Here is a 17,555-nt window from a genome sequence, read left to right on the forward strand (position 1 = left end):
AATAATTGAAATTGAATATGTATATCTTGCACAATATTAAAATCACTTCTAGGACATCTTGCTTTATCATTTTAATGTTAATGAAGTTAAATTATTAAATTAATATCAATATTTGATTGATATTTGATTGAAATTACTGACTTTCTTGTAGGAGATGAATCAATGTCTGGAGTTTTGAGTCAGCCTCAAATACCTGGTATGTATAAATTCCTATGTTTTGAACTTTACTATGGTAGAGAATTCCTGTATTATCTCTAACCATGATGTGTTATTTAACAAAAACAATGAAATATTGCTTGAACAGAATAGTCTTCTTGATTTTCACTGTAACTAATTTTTAACTTTCAGGCGAAAAAACAATAGTTTCTTCCCTCTCTGATGAGAGTACAGATGTACAAAGGAGGAAACGACCTTTATCCCCTGGTATGAAGTAGATATAGTGCAATCTTGATTTTACATTTTTCAAATGTAAAATCAAGAATAAATATAATATTTTACTCCATTGGGACCATCAGGATTGAATGTATACTGTGAAGGAATGTCAAATACAAGAATGTAAAATCAGGATTATACTGTAGTAGATTTAAGTAAAATGTGTGTAGTTTTTATACAATTAATTTATTTGTATATTGAAATATATATTTTTTTAATATCTATTATGGAGAACTAATTAACTAGTATCTTATTGTAAATGGTGGATATGTATATTGGCATTTTGCTCTATTAATAAAATATGCCAAACCAACCAAATTGATGGCAAAATATTCTCTAATTTACAATGCAGTTCCATCATTTTGCCTTGGTTCAGTGTTCCAAATAAATTAGAATAAGTGTTTTCCATTATATATTCAGTAAATACATTGTTATTAATATCAGTACAATTTTTATCTCATGCCAGTGTCTGTAAAAATGTCTGTGGCATTTCACTGACAACTAAAAAGAATGTCAGTGATACACCTACTGGAATGTCTGTAAGCATTAATTTATAGATGGCGTATAGGAATTATTAGTGTTCAGTTTTTTTGAGTATGTCTTCTTGGCATGGTGTAATGCCCAAAGAATAACTTAACCTTTACTTTATTACACAAGAGAAAGATTCACAATTTACAAGTTGCTCTGCAATTTTCATTTATCTTAATTTATTGTTTATTAATTTTGTTCATATTGCTGTTTTTCAGATAAGGAATCAATGTCTGGAGTGTTAAGTCAGCCTCAAGAATCTGGTATGTATATTGCAATTTTTGGAGTAGTCAGATAGCAAAATTTGGTACTATTATAGTATGGGGGTGACACCTATAAATCATATATTTCAAACTTTTTTACATTGCTAACGTACTATTTTGGAAGGCGGAATATTTCCTAAGGTGAAATAATTCATTTCTAACTACGATAGTGTATTACGAGTATTTACTGTTACTTGTTATTTCGATTCTGTAACACATTATGGCAGGCGATAGCGTACTGGTTCAGGGTACGTTGTGCGAGTGTTTTGTCGATTTATGAAGTGTTACAATCTCGTTCACCGGAAAATACCTACTTTCGTGCCCGCATTTGAAATTATGGTAATACCTCGCAAATCATTGACGTTAGCCTCACAAACCATTGACGTTAGCCCCACAAACCATTGACGTTAGCCCCACAAACCATTCACGTTAGCCCCAAAAACCATTCACGTTAGCCCCAAAAAACATTTTCGGTAAGGTTAGGTTAGGCAAGCATAGTTAAAAAAAAAATTAAAAATACTCGACATATCATGTTCTAGTAAAAACACAGCGAGTTTGAAACACTGACTATTGGGTTACATCATCTTAACACACGGAACATTGTGCTCTTGTGCAGAAAGCAAATGGGGCAGCAGAAACAGTGTGTCGGACAGAGATTTTCGCAGAAAACAACATGTATTCGCATTAAAATGGATCAAAACTACATTCACGAACTTCCACAACGCTACAGAAAATGATTTCCGTAAGTACTTTCTCCTGTAAATTTGAAGAAATCTGTCACAATTTTTGCTATGTATCTCAAAATATGTTTCTGATAAAGTGTATTTGAAGAAGGAAAACTTGCCTTACAGAGGGTAATACGTGTACCAATACGTGTAATCTAAATTGAATAAGCCATCAATTGAAATACAGAACTGCCTTACTTTCATTAAAAGAAGTAAGGTACAATGTGTAATAACTTATACTCGTTTTCCACATATTTTAAATAAAAGTACAGAACTATTCACAGAAGAATATTGGTAGAAATCCAAGCATATTTAAGGAACAAAAAAATCAATGATCAATAAGATTTTTGTAATAGTACAGATGCTGGAAAAATGCTGTGAATAAAATTGGGGTGTCATTCATTGTATGTTCATGGACTTCCAACACAAGCCAATGACTGTCAATAGAAATAAACTATGCAAATACATTTATTGATTTATTTATTTATTTTACTTCGCGGTTTGTGCCTCTTATCTAATTTGCGAAGATGGGGATGAGTGATGAAATGATGAAATTGATGAATGGACATTTACAAACAACGATGCCCAAGTGGGATTCGAACCCGGGACCCCTGGCATCGCAGCACGATGTGCACAAATACATTTATGAATTAACATTACCGACTAAGTGATAAACTTCAAAACTTCATTATAAAGAAAACCATGATTGACATTAGGGATAAAGTAGTTATTTTTAAGATTCAAAGGGTTTAAGGGTTATAAGTAGGGAACGGAACTTTATGTGCTAAAAATCTCAGAAATATTTATTTTTTTATGTGTCATAAATGTTGGAAATATGTGATAAAAACAGAAAAATATGTGACAAAAATAAAAAAAAAACATTTGGTAACAAAAACAAAATATTACATGCATTTTAAACAGCTGAAATGAGTTTCTAAATGTTTACCTCTTATTGAGCTATTTTTTGGAAGAGTTTGCAGTGGATCCCCATAGTTTTTCCAAATTCTCCATTCTAAATCTGTGACGATTATCTCTAAAAAGCATGTTATCTTGTGAGAAAGATCGCTCCACGTCACAGGAAACAATTCTTTCATATTTGAAGCACGAAATGGCACTAACGCTGAAGTTTTCCAAAGCTTCCTCTTCCTCTACTTCACCTCCCAAAACACGTGCAATTTGGCACAAAGTTTGAAAATCTTGATTTTTCCCGAAAATTTCTGTACATTTAGACATTAGCACTTGAGAGTTAGATCCAGTGGGGGTAATATTTTCCCCCCAATAGGATCGTAGGCGAGGCGCCAGAAGTCTGCCAGCGAGCGTGTTCAAAGACAAAACAAACCTAGCACTCTCTCGATATTAAAGAGGTGCGGATAATAAACATTTTTCCTTCAAGGATTTCAAGGTAGCTGAAGTAAATGAGCGATTTTATGTATTTCAAATGAAAATTCGCAAAATATGTATTTACATACGGGAAACTGGAAAATATGTGTTTTTATGTAAAATAAAATTTGCTGTGCTGACATATAAGGCTATGATCAGAATCTATATCTTATCGCAGAGAAAACATTTATTTACCTAAAGTTCCGTTACCTAGTTATAAGGGGAGACCATTTCCGAAGACATCCAAATACCAACCTCCCTTCCATGTAGGTCCTGCACTGCATGTTTACAGATTATCCAGGCTCTGGCATGTGGACTTACAGCTAGTATAATTTTCTGTGGGGCCCGTGCTGCTTCATGTCCATATATTTCTGTGATTGTTCCTTCATCTATCTCATCCTATCACCATTCATCCTCATCTTAATGATTAGCCAAAAGTGACAGAAAAGTGACGTAAAATAAACTAAATCAATCAATAAGATTTATGTTATGTTGAAGAACATTCTAATATTAAACAAGATGTCAGATGGGGACCATTGAAATATCAAGCTGGTATTGAACCAAATTTTATTTACGAGTGGCTCAAGAGTAAAACTTGATAACACACACTTTGTTCAAAATTGAGTTAACATTGGATGCAGTTGTAGTAAGTCTTGAAGCTTTCCTAAAGATGAATAATGAAAAGATTCTCTCAGGCTTTTGACCAGATGAGTGTGGAAAGGATTCCAAACTTTTGAGAGCTAATGTCACTCTTATCTAAAGATCTTCTACCATGAAGATGAGAGTGACTTTAGCTCTCGAAAGCTTGGAATCTTTTCCACAACTCACCTGGTCGATAGCACAAGAGAATCTTTTCATCATTGAATGCAGTTGCTGTACAATAGTAAATGGAGTTCCTTCGGTAGCTGCTGAAGGCTAGAAACACATGGAAACATCTAGGTAATCTATAATCCACAATGTAACTTTCACTTGCCTTTTTCATGGTTTATACTTTTGTGGGTTATCAAGTTTTGCTCCCAAACGACTCATACAGTAGTGATTGACATTGCTGATAATGATCAAGAATCATTATATAACTTAGAAATAACAATAAACAATATTCTACAGATTCAGTATAAAATTGCAAATGTTCCTTGAACATAAATGGTTCATTCACATCCTCAGTCCCTTCCCTGCGGCGATGTTGAAGATGCAACCACAAATTCATCATCGTAAATAATGCAAAAACTAACTATAAAAAGTCTTGTTGCAAAATGAAGCTCAGGAAAACATTCTATATATAAACTTGGCTGCAAATAAACATTGCATCTTAGGTAAGGTCAAAGGTAAGGTTCTCCCTGCATGCAGCACCATGCCATGAAGGCACATTTAGGGGATGTGGGGTTAGGGTATTATTGATCTCGGCCATTTTATAGGTGATGTGATCTGCACCATGGTCTGGCTGCCTTAACCCTCCAGGTTTGCCCCCAAGTACACTTTGATTTGAGGCTGGGTAAACCCCAGAGCTGCTTTATGCAGGGACTAGGATGGCAAAATTCTGGCCTCAGAACACCCACCCCACGAATCGAACTGTGTCTCCTACATTGCAGTCAGACACCCTACCAACTACAACACCGCAACTCTAATTCCATATTGCAAAAAAATATATTTTTCAGGAACTGACAAATCATCAACAATGTATTTTTTGATTACCAATAGCCCACAGAGACTAATAATAGCACGAGAAAGTGGTGTCTATAAAAATGATTTGCTGCATTACAAGAACCGTTAATTTTGAAATATGTACCATCTGTATGTAGACTCTCTGCTAAAAATGCACAATTTCAGTCTATGTATAGCTCTGCTGTAGTTAATGGGTTAATTAAGGTATATATTCAGATGATTGCATTGAGTTTTGCTTTGAAAAGAAGTGGCAAATTTAGGCACATATTTTGCAAAACTAGGGCATATGAATTATAGTCCACGTGTTTACTTCATTAACGTCGAAGAACTAAAGAAAGACGCCGTCACAAACGTGGGTGGGGATAAATAGTGGGAGAGTTGTTTTCGTCCAATCACACTCAACATTCAGCCAATGGGCACAGTTGTCATTCTGCTCGTCTACTCCATGTGGAGTCTTAGTCACATGACTGCGGGTATGCTGTTGCAGTACTTTGCAATTTCAATGTGGAGACCGTGGGAAGGTGCTTGTGCATGGAGGGACAATGTGGCATAAAGTAGATGTGGAGAGTAGATGCATGGCAACACTTTGCATTGAATGTGATTGTTGCAGCTGGTGGGTGCGCTCCGTGGACTTCAAAGCCAGCTGGTTGTTAACGTAGCTAGTGCGTCGACTATACATGTTCATATCCATAAAAATAATGACAAAATAGCAGAATTGTTCACTATAATGCAGACTATTTATAGATATATCAGAGTGGTAAAATTATGGGGAATTTGACCCAAAACTGATACACTGATACCTATACCAGCCAATGAGGATACAGATTGTATTGTAGAAATTAGAAAGAATAAGAGTATGCCATAGGAACGGAAGAGCTTCATACAGCTATAAAATTCTTCCATGAGGAGGCAGGCAGATCAAGACTGATATATGGTGCTGTAGGTCACAAAATGGAGAAAAAAATAACAAACAGCATCCAATCATTAGAGAAGTCATTGTCCTTCACTTGTCATGAAACCCCTTGGGAGTAATTATAGTGTATCTTAAAAAGGTAAAATTTTTCATGCTGGATAATTTATTTTTCAGAAAAATCTATGTCAGGAGTTTTGAGTCAACCTCAAATACCTGGTATGTATAAATTAGTTTTATGTTTATTTTCATTCAGTTTTCTATCCACAAAATCATACAAATAATCAAGTAATCAAATATTATGTCAAATATAATTGGCAGAGAAAAATATTTGTTGTAAATATAAAAAAAATGTTACAAAATTAGACTGAATGTTGGGTTCACATTCTTTGTACATGATGGATTTTTGTTCTTACGATGAGTTCTTTGTTTTGTAAGTCCATTTTATGCACAGTAAGGGACTGGACATACAGGTTAAAGTGGGATTCGAACCACTATATACTTCCACTGGGTATGGAATCTGGAATCCCTTGATTCAAAAATTAAATTGACTAAATAGAAATTAATTATATTGTAATAAAAACATTCATAATCATGAACCTACCTCAAATGCATGGATTTTAAATGTTATTTCGCTTGAAAGAAACTTATTTTCTCATCTCACATTCTTCACATAACAAATCTGGCAATTTTACATAACTTGCAGGCTAATATAGACTTAGAAAATTGTTTCAGGAAGGAATATATAAATTTCTTCTTGAAACTTTGTTTCTCTTTTTGCATATAATTTTCCATTTTTCATTCAAATGTGGTAGAAAATGCATTTCCCACCCTTTAAAACACTCACAATGATCATTACAGTGGGTAATCTAATACTTGCTCTTTCTCCTCAAATATGACTGGAGAATGGTGCTGATCACATCACCTCCAAAATGGCTGAGATGGAGAATGTGTTGGACCCTAACCCCACATCCCCTAAATGTGCCTTCATGGCATGGTGCTATAAGTAATATTTGAGTTCAACAGGCATTTATCAATATCGCTTAGTTTTAGGTTTAGAAATTTAATTCTACAATTCTTGCATCCAGTAATCTTCATTTCATAGCTTCTAAGAATTTTATTTTACTTTGACAGATGAAACATCTTCAACAGGTGTTTCTCCAATTCAGAAACATCCCTTGAGACCAGGTATTTACACCTTATGCCATGTCATGATAGTTTTTAAGTGCTTTTTCAGAACCAATTTCTCTCTATTGTTAAATTTAATTTATTTAATTGATACCTAATGGATGTTAACTGAAGATAAACCATATCCCATGATGTTGTACTCTCCCGTAAACATGTTTGTAGTGAAAGACAAGAAAACATTGCTAATTCAATACTGGATAATATGAATATCTGTTAATATGAAGTAGTTTACAACCCTCAGCCAACAGAATGGAATTATTTCTTACATTTTAATATGGTTATTCAATGATTATGATGCCTCAGAGGCCAAGAACATTGAGTGTCCATACTGAGGGAATGAGATACTCGGTAATAGATAATTAAGTTACTCACGTTTTCCGCGAAGCTGTTTTACATTATTTTCTATGGAGCGCCATGCAACAACACAATGAATTCCAACGAGGATGGTGGCAGTGGCTACCGAAATTAATAAAAAAAAATGTAAAACAGCTTTGCGGAAAATGTGAGTACCTTAATTAACATTGAGTGGTTGAATTATTTCTCTTGTAGTCTATGGTTGTTACAAGCATAAAAACACAGTTTTTTGTTGTGGTGTTTCATTAAAAAAGTGTTTTTATGCTTGTAACAACTAGACTACATGAGAAATGCAAGCGATGCGTACATACAAGAAAAATTGAGTGGTTGACTTGTAATGTTTCCACCTATTATTTTAACCTTGAAATCTGTCATAGTAAGGGTATTTATTTGTGTCTATTCCTTCATCATTCATGTCATCTTCATTTGCTGGGATCATAACAATTAGCCTAAAGAGGTAGGAACATTATGTAAAATAAGAAAAATACAAATTCAATATGGGAACTCAAAATATCAATTATTTTAAATTTTAAGCAATCTCGTAGTGCCATCATGCTTAGTCAACTTCTCCTCTGTGAGTGCAATGTGTTCATATGTTGTTAATGAATTCTTGGTAGAGTTTGAGCATAATATTAGCAATTGATGTGGTGAAATTAATGACAAATTAAGGTTTTATTATTATTAACTAGATTAACAAGGCTTTTGTTGAAATTTCTGTATATTTCAATGGCAAAGGACTTCTCTCTCTACAGGGTGAACAGAAACTATAGGCACAAACTTCAGGAGGTGATTCCTGACAGGTAAAGGAACAAAAAAGTTCATATCAACATATGTCCGGAAATGGACGTTGAGTCTGCAATAAAGCAATTAGTACCGGCACACATTACATGGCATGACTTTCATCCATGTTACAACAGGTGGTCAAAGTGGCCTCCATGGGATGCAATGCAAGCATCTACACGTCGCATCATGGATTGCCTAACTCGTTTGAATGTTCTAGCCTGTACCCGAATAGCATCACAGGCTACACGGACACGCTGTTCAAGGGTCTCCACATCAGGAATTGGCTCAGCATACACAAAACTTTTCAGATGCCACCACAAGTAAAAATCAAGGGGGTTTAAGTTCGGTGATCGAGTGGGCCATGCCACAGGGCCTCCTCGTCCGATCTATCTTCTGGGAAAGATGTTGTTGAGGTGTTCATGAACAATAATGCATAAGTGGGCTGGAGCTCCATCATGCATCAGCAACATTACTTGTTGTATTGCTAGAGGCACATTCTGAAGCAAATGAGGCAGAGTGTTCTGCAGGAAATCTAGATATGTCTGTCCGTTAAGGTGTTGTGGAAGAACAAATGGTCAAAGAAGGTGGTCGCCAATAATCCGTGCCCATACATTGATGCTGAAACGTTGCTGATGAGATTTCCTGAGGATTGGCTGTAGCCCACAGATGACGATTGTGTAGGTTGACGATGTCATCTCTACCAAAGGTTGCTTCATCGTTGAAGAGGACTGACGACAGAAATCCCAATATGGTGGTGGCCTGTTGCAAAAACAGTGACAAAACCGTTCCGTTGGAGGAAAATCCGTTGGATAATCCCTGCACATGTTGCAGGTGATAGGGATAGTAGCGGTTTTCATATAGGATACACAACAACGTCACTTGACTTACATCATGCTGGCGGGCCTCTCGACCGTTTTCATCTGCTTGACCGTATACGAAGACCATCTCGGCTTGTTCCTAGAATGAATAATGAACCATGGTGCTTTGACGTAGTTCCAATCACACAATCTCCAACACAAAAAAGCACACTGTGAGTGTTGTTTTGAGAGAATGATGTTGTTCTTCAGTGCCATCTACCTTGGCAAATATGCATTTCTGGACATATGTTGATATGAACTTTTTTGTTCCTTTACCTGTCAGGAATCACCTCCTGAAGTTTGTCCCTATACTAATGCATCCAGTAAAATTTAATTTCAAGACATCACAATTCATATTACTACTGTATACAGTACAACGTTTCTATGTTCTTTATACTGTGAAGACACAATATCAAGTAAAACTAAGTTCACACTAGATCCAGTGTCTAAATCAGGGTGGCTATTCACTGGGAATTCCTTGAATTCTGGGAAATATGCGTGAATTATTGGCTCCGGGAATTATGCGTGAATTCTACATGAATTTTTCTCCGTAGATGTGAAAATTTCCAACTTTTATTAATCTGAACCCCATTGAATTTACAGTATACATAGTTATAAATGCTCTGAAGCAGGTTTTCACAGTTTAGCTTTTATTTTTATGGAGGAAGGAAAAGAAAACAAAGCTGCGTGGAAAAATAAAATAGAATTCTCTCAATCTGTTTACTTTGTTAGTGACCTTTGCAGAACAACCTATCTGACAGGCAGAAAGATTATTGCAAGATAAGATATCGTAAATTTGAGTTTGAAATTCTTATACAATTAACAGTTTTCCAAAGATTAGTACATTTCGTAACATTAGTGACGTGTTTGTAATAGATGTATTTTGAGTTTCAGTATGTTAAATGGCAAATGTAAATTCCACACCTTAAATTGAATATTGTAAATAGTATATATCAGTGGCGTCTCATCCATTGGGGCTTCCGGGGCTTAGCCCCTAAAGGAAAACGGACGTATTCACGTAATTATCAATCACCATAACGCATAACTATCACACAGTCTTTTAAAAGGTGATTTTTACCCACTTAAATTCATCGTCTGTTGCAATGGATATGACAGCGCTCCTGGCGGCATTGATGTCAATTATCGCTTTCCGGGGCACGTCGCAAAGGAAGGTGTGGCCTATACCCACCTATGCTATAGTGAAGGTCACATGCTGGCAGAGAGAGGAGGTAAGAGTGCAATGGATTTGAGTGCTGATTCGGGGCTACTTCCGTTGCATCGCGTTCGATCTCGTGTGTTGTTCTATAGTGTTTTGGTGGCTTTCATTCGCTATGTTTGAGTGAGTTTGGCAGGGTTGATGTTCGAACACAAATTGATGAAGGACATAGGCTGTCAATTACAAGACACAATGAATTTGTCTGGAAAAATAGGCATATATTAAATAGAATTATCGATTGCTTAAAATTCTGTGGTCGACATGAACTTGCTCTACGAGGACATAATGAAAGAGAACAATCTTTAAACAGAGGCATTTTCCCAGATTTATTATCCCTTCATAGAAGAGGTAACTTCGTGTTCTTTATTGTAGTGAAGAGTTGAAAAACATAAACTCTATCAGTAGATTGCATTCATTTTTTATTTAAAATTATTTAGAGAGTACCTTTTCAAAAACAGTAAAAATGACAAACATAGTTTTAATAACTCCAGTGGCAACAGCTGAATCTGAACAATGTTTCAGCACATTGAAGCGTATTAAAACCTGCTTAAGAAATGCAATGGGACAAGACAGACCAAATGCATTGGCACTTGCTTACAATAGAGATAGAATACATTTCAAACATAGAGGGCTTCAACGAAAAAGTAATAACAAAATTTGCTGAGCAGAAGAACAGGAGTCAATGTTCGTAGAAAGGTATGTTTCACAACAATACCTGTTTCTTTTGTAATCATGTGAATTGTCATTATATTTTAATTTCTTTAAAAAAATAAGTCCAGCTTTGTAGTTTAGAAGATAAATGCCCATTTTTTTTGTAATTCATGTACTTTGTCATTACATTTTAAATTCTTTCAAAAAAGTAAGTGCAGTTTTGTAGTCTAGAAGAAAAAATACCTATTTTTTGTAATTCATGTGAATTGTCATTATATTTTAAACTCTTTAAAAAATAAGCTCCGACCAAATTTGAGGCCACGAGACGCCACTGGTATATATACCATTTAATTGAATTGCTTTAGAATTTTTGGATACATTGGAATCGCACAGACCTTTATATTGTTAATATGTTAGTGTGTGTGGGTGTTGAGAGGCAGTAATAAGTAAGGTTGAAATAGAGAAAACAACTGCTTGTCCCCTTACATTTCTGGAAAGTTCGCCTTGAAAAACGGGAATTATACAAGGGACGTTCAAGGTTGACCTGGATTTTCGTACGTAAAAAATCGAAGAATAGCCGGATCATGATGAAACATGCGGGTGACGTAATGTATTCCTTTACGAGTAACTAGCGCCCGGCATGATGTATTTCGCGCATGCGCAGCAGTTGCAGCGAACATGGCGGCAAGCAGTGTGTCTGTGGCTGTGGAGCAGCGGTGTGTAATCAAATTTCTCATGAAGGAGAAAGTGAGACCAGCTGAGATTTTCAGACGATTGCAAGCACAGTATGGTGAACAAACGATGTCATGGACAAGAGTGTACGAATGGTTTGAGCAGTTTCGCGAAGGACGGGAGCTGGTGACAAATGAAGTGCATTGACACATTCGCCCGACTGCAGTCACACCAGTGAATATCACACGTGTTGAGCAAATAATTCTTGAGAACCGGCGAGTAACAGTGCGGGATATTGCTGCCGAGGTGAATATCAGTGTCGGGAGTGTTGAGACAATCATTCACGACCACTTACGCTTCCGCTAAATCTGTGCAAGGTGGGTTCCCAGCCAGCTGACATTCGATCAGAAGTGGACACGCAGAACGGTCTGTGAACAGCTTCTGAATCAGTTTCGAGCAGAAGGTGATGAATTGTTGCAATCCATCATCACGTGTGATGAAACATGGTTGCACAATTCAACCCCAGAGACCAAAAGACGCAGCATGGAGTGACGGCATAAAGGTCCCCCCCCCCCTCCCCCAAGGAAAGCAAAACGCAGCTGTCCGCTGGAAAGATCATGGCAAATGTCTTTTGGGACATGAAGGGCGTTATCCATGTGGATTTTCTGGACAAAGGGAGCACGATTAATGCCCAGTATTACTCCACATTGTTGAGTGGTGCTGTACGAAAGTTCATTCGCAAGAAAAGACCTGGGATGTTGTCTGGAAATGTCATTCTTCTCCATGACAATGCCGGCCCTCACACGGCCAATGTGACAACAACAACTCTGGCCAACATGCACTGGGAAGTTCTGCCCCATCCCCCCTACAATCTGGATTTAGCCCCCAGTGATTATCATTTGTTTGCACCCCTTAAAGACCATCTGGGAGGGAAGAAATTCACGACAGACGAAGCACTGTGGAGCGATGTCCTCCAGTGGCTACTACAACAACCAAGTTCTTTCTACGCCAAAGGAATTCGGGAGCTGCCAGAATGATGGCAATGGTGCCTCGGCGCGCACGGAGAATACTTTGAAAAACTGACATAGTTTGGTGTTTCTTCTGCTACCTATTTCCTCTGCAGAAATAAAAGTCCCAGTCAACCTTGAACGACCCTTGTACTTAAATTTTATCATAGACCTAAAGTGACCACCCTGTAAATGCATCCTCATCTGAGCCATTTTGAAAATATTGTTTGTTAGTAAACTTACAATGAAACAATAGTTTCCTTAATTTTCATTATATTCCTTTTCAACTTATAGGAGAAAAACCAGTAGTTTCTGCACTTCCTACTGAGAGTAAACCTGTACCAAAGAAGAAACAGCCATTATCCCCAGGTATGAAGTAAATAGTTGAAGATTTAAGTGTGTTTTGTTGTTTATACAGTTAATTAATTAACATATTCATTTTCCATTGAAATAATGTTTTAATATACATTAGAGAGGGTTGTGGATGTAGACATTTCAGTAGTTTTTTTTTTAATTGGTAAAATTACCGAAGTAACCAAATTTTAAAAAATAGTATTTCATTAGGGTACAATTTGGTCATTTAGTAATAGCTTAGTGTATCCTGTTTTAATAAAATGTATTTTTGAAAAAAATATTTTTTTCATTTCACATCAAATATATTAATATCAATAAGAATTTACATATATTCGTTGAAGCTATTGCTTCAAATTTAATTACCAATACTGACCAATAATTTTCTGGAGTTTGGAAATCTTTTATAGTCTGCAAAAATACACCTGATCTTTTTGTGGATCCTGCAAATTAGGGACAATTCATAATTTTCATTATTTGGGCAACAGCATTGCGGAGAGAAATGAATTTGATAATAAAATGATTATCTTGTGTGAAATTATGTGTATATTAAAGCAAAACTCTGGCAAATTGAAACTTATTGTTCTGATTAAAAACTTTATTTTTAAATTTATAAATATTCTGAAACTTCTTTAAATTATTTAAATTTTCATTGGTTTCAGAAATGGGGCAAATTGGTGTCATCTTGGCAAAAAAAATGTGTGATTACTCATCTTGTTGGTTTGTTTTTGAGGATAGTTAATTTAATGGCTCTAACATGTAGGAATATTTAGTGTGAAGTTTTTTGTAATTTCCAGTGATGTGATATCGTACCATACCCCGTTCGATTAAGAAATATTGACCCTGGCAGGCCTTGTCAGCTCCTGCTCAGAATGTGTAGAATAAGCTTTCTACAGGAAATGGTAAGAACACTGGCCTTTGGCAAGAGGTGACTAGAGGCCAAGCGAGTGTTTAAATACGTGCGCATGAGAGCGACACGAGGTCTTTTAATCTGGAATCATCGGAGGAGCAGGAGCTACTGGTCTTATTTCTAAACCGAACAGGGTAAGCTAGTCTACACCCATTCTGCCATTTGCATTGCTCACTTCAGTCTAGAAACGAATCATGAGTCTATTTTAATGAATAGTTAGATATTTGTACCTGCCCGTTCAGGGCTGTCTCTACCATCAACTAGTACTAATAGTTACATCCCTATTTAAGATCCCCGCGTTCAGAGGGAACGCTACGTGGTGGATTGATGCGGTCATTTTCATTTTCTTATGGAAATGAAAAGCGTCATGCCTTGTTTTTCTAAACAAACATGACAATTGAAAGGATAGGCATCGCTACGTGGTGAGATGCTTGGGCTTTTCATCCATTTTACGGAATTGTGATGAAAATTAGAGCTACGTAGTGGAGTTGCGGAATTATTTCATTTATTTAACTCTGAAATAAATGAAAATTGAAATTTGTTAAATAGTGACATGTCAGAATTGTTTTCTCCGCGAATCTTTATTTTTGGGGCAAGCTGCGTAGCACGCAGTTTTAATGTTAATCATGGTTAATGTCGATAATCAGCTTTAATTCAGTCCTTACCCACCACACCCACCCAATAGGCTAATCACCCGCTGCATTAAAGCACATTACAATGCGGAGGAAACGAAAACAGAATGTTTCCTTTGGTAGCCACGGGCAATGAGGCAACAGCTCTGCGCCCTTGCTTCGTCGCGGTTTTCCGCGTCGATGCGATGTGGCATAAGGTACGTCCGTCATTCCGCGCGCCGGAAGGTTCGATGTCGGACATCCGAGTGTCATATTCCGCCCAGAATTTGGCCAGCCCGGGCACGTCTACCGATGAGCCCTTGTCATTCCGCTCCTAGTAACGCCGTGGTTCGCTCGAACCCGCTACCTTCGGTCAGGCCCTGATGGCTATGACAGAACTACCACCTGGGAAATTATCATCAATTCCCAGGATTTTATCTAAATTTTGAAAGTGGCACTTGATTTTGATGACCCTTGTTTTTGCAGTAGTCTCTTGAACAATTTGGTATTTTTTTATTTTTTTTTTACATGCATTTGGTGCGTGACTTATAATAGTTCGGCTATAAACGATACGACTCAATCACACCATGGTGTGTACTTAGTGGGTCACAGCAGAGAGTATTGCTGAAGTCAATTGTGGTTTTAATTAATTAAAGTCCTTTAAAGTTTCAATTTCATATATATTTTTAAAACAGACCGTAACTTGTTAATGATCCGAAAAGTAACGCCGTTTGTGTTTATGTGTTTTAAGTTTAAACTGTTAAAGATTATCATAAGGAGGATATTTAATTTTATCACGTATAGTTTTGAAATGCACAAGGATCAGTGGTCGACTCACTCGTAATTAAAATGACTGAAATCTCCTCGGCCCGAAGATGGGAGCCTTGGTACTAATAATTGTAGTGCAAATTGATAAGGAGATAGTCGAGAGAATACATGAGTCAGTCGCAGAGCATTTTTATTTTTACCTTATTTAAGGAATATTTTTTTTTACTAAAGTAAAGTTAATATGTGAAAAAACGAAACGCTAATTATATTTCTAAGAATAGAGGAGCAATTATATGTCCGCTACTATACGCTGGCGTAAGTAGTAAGAGTGACGCTACCATTCGTTTAGAGTATAACCCGCTCGTTGATTAAATGTTCTAGCTAAGGAATAATGATAGGTGTTTTTAGTTGTACGCGCAGAAATACCGGTAGTGAAATATAAAAGAGTGCGCAAGTGTTTATATATATGTTTTAAGGAATAGAGGAGCAATGATGTCAGCTACTAAAGGTAGTAAGTGTGACGCTCCCTTCCATTGGTTTTAAGGTTATGTCTTCCCCTACGAATTAATTGTGTACACAGAGGTACCCGTAGCAAGAGGAATGACACTGTCATTGTAGCGCAATGACATAAGAATGACTTAGTCTGCATGACTTTTAGTTTGTTAAAACACCATAGTTAGGCGTAAGCCAACTTGTAATGAAAAGTAGAACGAGACGTAAGCGGTATTCAAGGCGTGGAGTATTTCACATATTAACGAGATTTTTTTGTTATTATCCATATATTTATTGTCTCTTTCAGCTATTTATTAAAGGATAGCTTAATATTCCTCCTTTTGCATTTTCTAGCTTTGAATTTTAAATACCTTAAATTTCATGTGTATTTATATTATGATATTTATATTTCAAGTTACGGCATTCCTTAATGTTTAAATAAACACTCTTCAGCATTATTCAACAGATTTCGTGTGGTTATTTAATCGCATCGCAAATCACTAAATCACTAAATAGCGATAAAAGTTAAAAAGGTTGTTTAAATTAAGGCAAAACTGGTTGTCATTTTTTTTTTCATTAAATAACGATGAAGTTTTGCGAATAGTATAATCAATCAAGCCCTCCCCTTAGGTATAATCACGTTTACATTCCGTCAGCTTACGGTAGGTTTAAACACGCAAGTTTAATTTCTGCACCGAAAGCACGATTCATTCGTTGTTTTCCTTTCGTTCCTTCGAACTCAGGATATGTGCAGTCGCAAGACTCAAGTTAAGGATTTTCCTTCCATGTAAGTCGTTAGATTTCCGTGCACGAAGCGCTAGAATCTGTCCGTCTAAATTCAGCTGAGCTGTTTCAACGTATCACATTACGCAGTCAAGGGCGTCCGGTATCGAAGCTGGTGATGTGAATTGTAGTGTAACTAGCCTTTGGCTCCTAGCGGAATGTGCTGATTCGGACCCATAACCCCACATCGAGATACTCGGAATGAACGTTTCGTATCGGCGAGATTCTTGCAGCATATTGAACTTTAAACTCACGTGACTTTCCATTCATAGCCAGGCAACTTCGTGCTTTTAGAATGCACAATAATTACTTATGGAATTACAGATTCTTTCAATGGCCACCTTAACTAAATTTTATAATAAAGAATACTTGCATTTATATATTTTAGCTTTCCCGCACGTCATGAAATCTAATTGAATGCTCCCGTAAGCAAGGACACATTTAAAAGCAAGCCACATTTCAGTCAGCCTCACAGATTCGAACAGCAATCTTTTGGATTTAATTCAGAGTGTTACAAAAAAACTCCAATTTTTATTAATAATTTTCATATTTTATCCTCATTTAACTTTCCTTTCCTTTATTTTATTTTATTACAATGCTCAGAAATTGTTTTAACTGTTTATTATGTCACACGTCAGGATTTTGCTGCCGTAACACGTCAGAAAACGAAGAGCAATATAGTTAATGATTTTATCACATTGTTTTGTCGTTTAAGTAACTTTAACCATTAGTTTAAAAGTTTCGTCATTATACGCCATTAAGTCGAAAGGACATTAGTTTGGGGGTTTATTTTCATTTTCCGTTGATATTTTATATCATGTTACACCTTTCTGGCATGTCGTATTTAATGGATTGGGTTGGTTACATGATGTGACACAAAGAGGCTTCATATTTTATGGCATACACATATTTATCCATCAATATTTAATCCCAGTTATTTTAGTTTGTTTTCTGTCCCTCCTTATTATATATTGATCATATGCCAACAAAGGGCATTTAGTGCCATGTCCTA

General features: G+C 36.3%; 1 protein-coding gene across 30 annotated transcripts in view; it reads left to right on the forward strand.

The window, feature by feature from the left end:
• Positions 1–17,555, forward strand: part of LOC146002413 (uncharacterized) — a 562,931-nt gene that overhangs the window by 243,338 nt on the left and 302,038 nt on the right. For 29 of the 30 annotated variants that reach the window (XM_083140199.1, XM_083140200.1, XM_083140202.1 and 26 more), the window contains 6 exons: positions 152–196; positions 349–423; positions 1,179–1,223; positions 6,078–6,119; positions 7,035–7,088; positions 12,923–12,997. In XM_083140199.1, coding sequence (XP_082996325.1) covers positions 152–196; positions 349–423; positions 1,179–1,223; positions 6,078–6,119; positions 7,035–7,088; positions 12,923–12,997 — 336 coding nt within the window. The remainder of the gene's footprint in view (positions 1–151; positions 197–348; positions 424–1,178; positions 1,224–6,077; positions 6,120–7,034; positions 7,089–12,922; positions 12,998–17,555) is intronic. The other variant, XM_083140215.1, reaches the window with a different exon arrangement.

This window comes from Lepisma saccharinum, chromosome 18 (assembly GCF_977018435.1).
Source record: "Lepisma saccharinum chromosome 18, izLepSacc3.1, whole genome shotgun sequence".
Lineage (NCBI taxonomy): Eukaryota > Metazoa > Arthropoda > Insecta > Zygentoma > Lepismatidae > Lepisma > Lepisma saccharinum.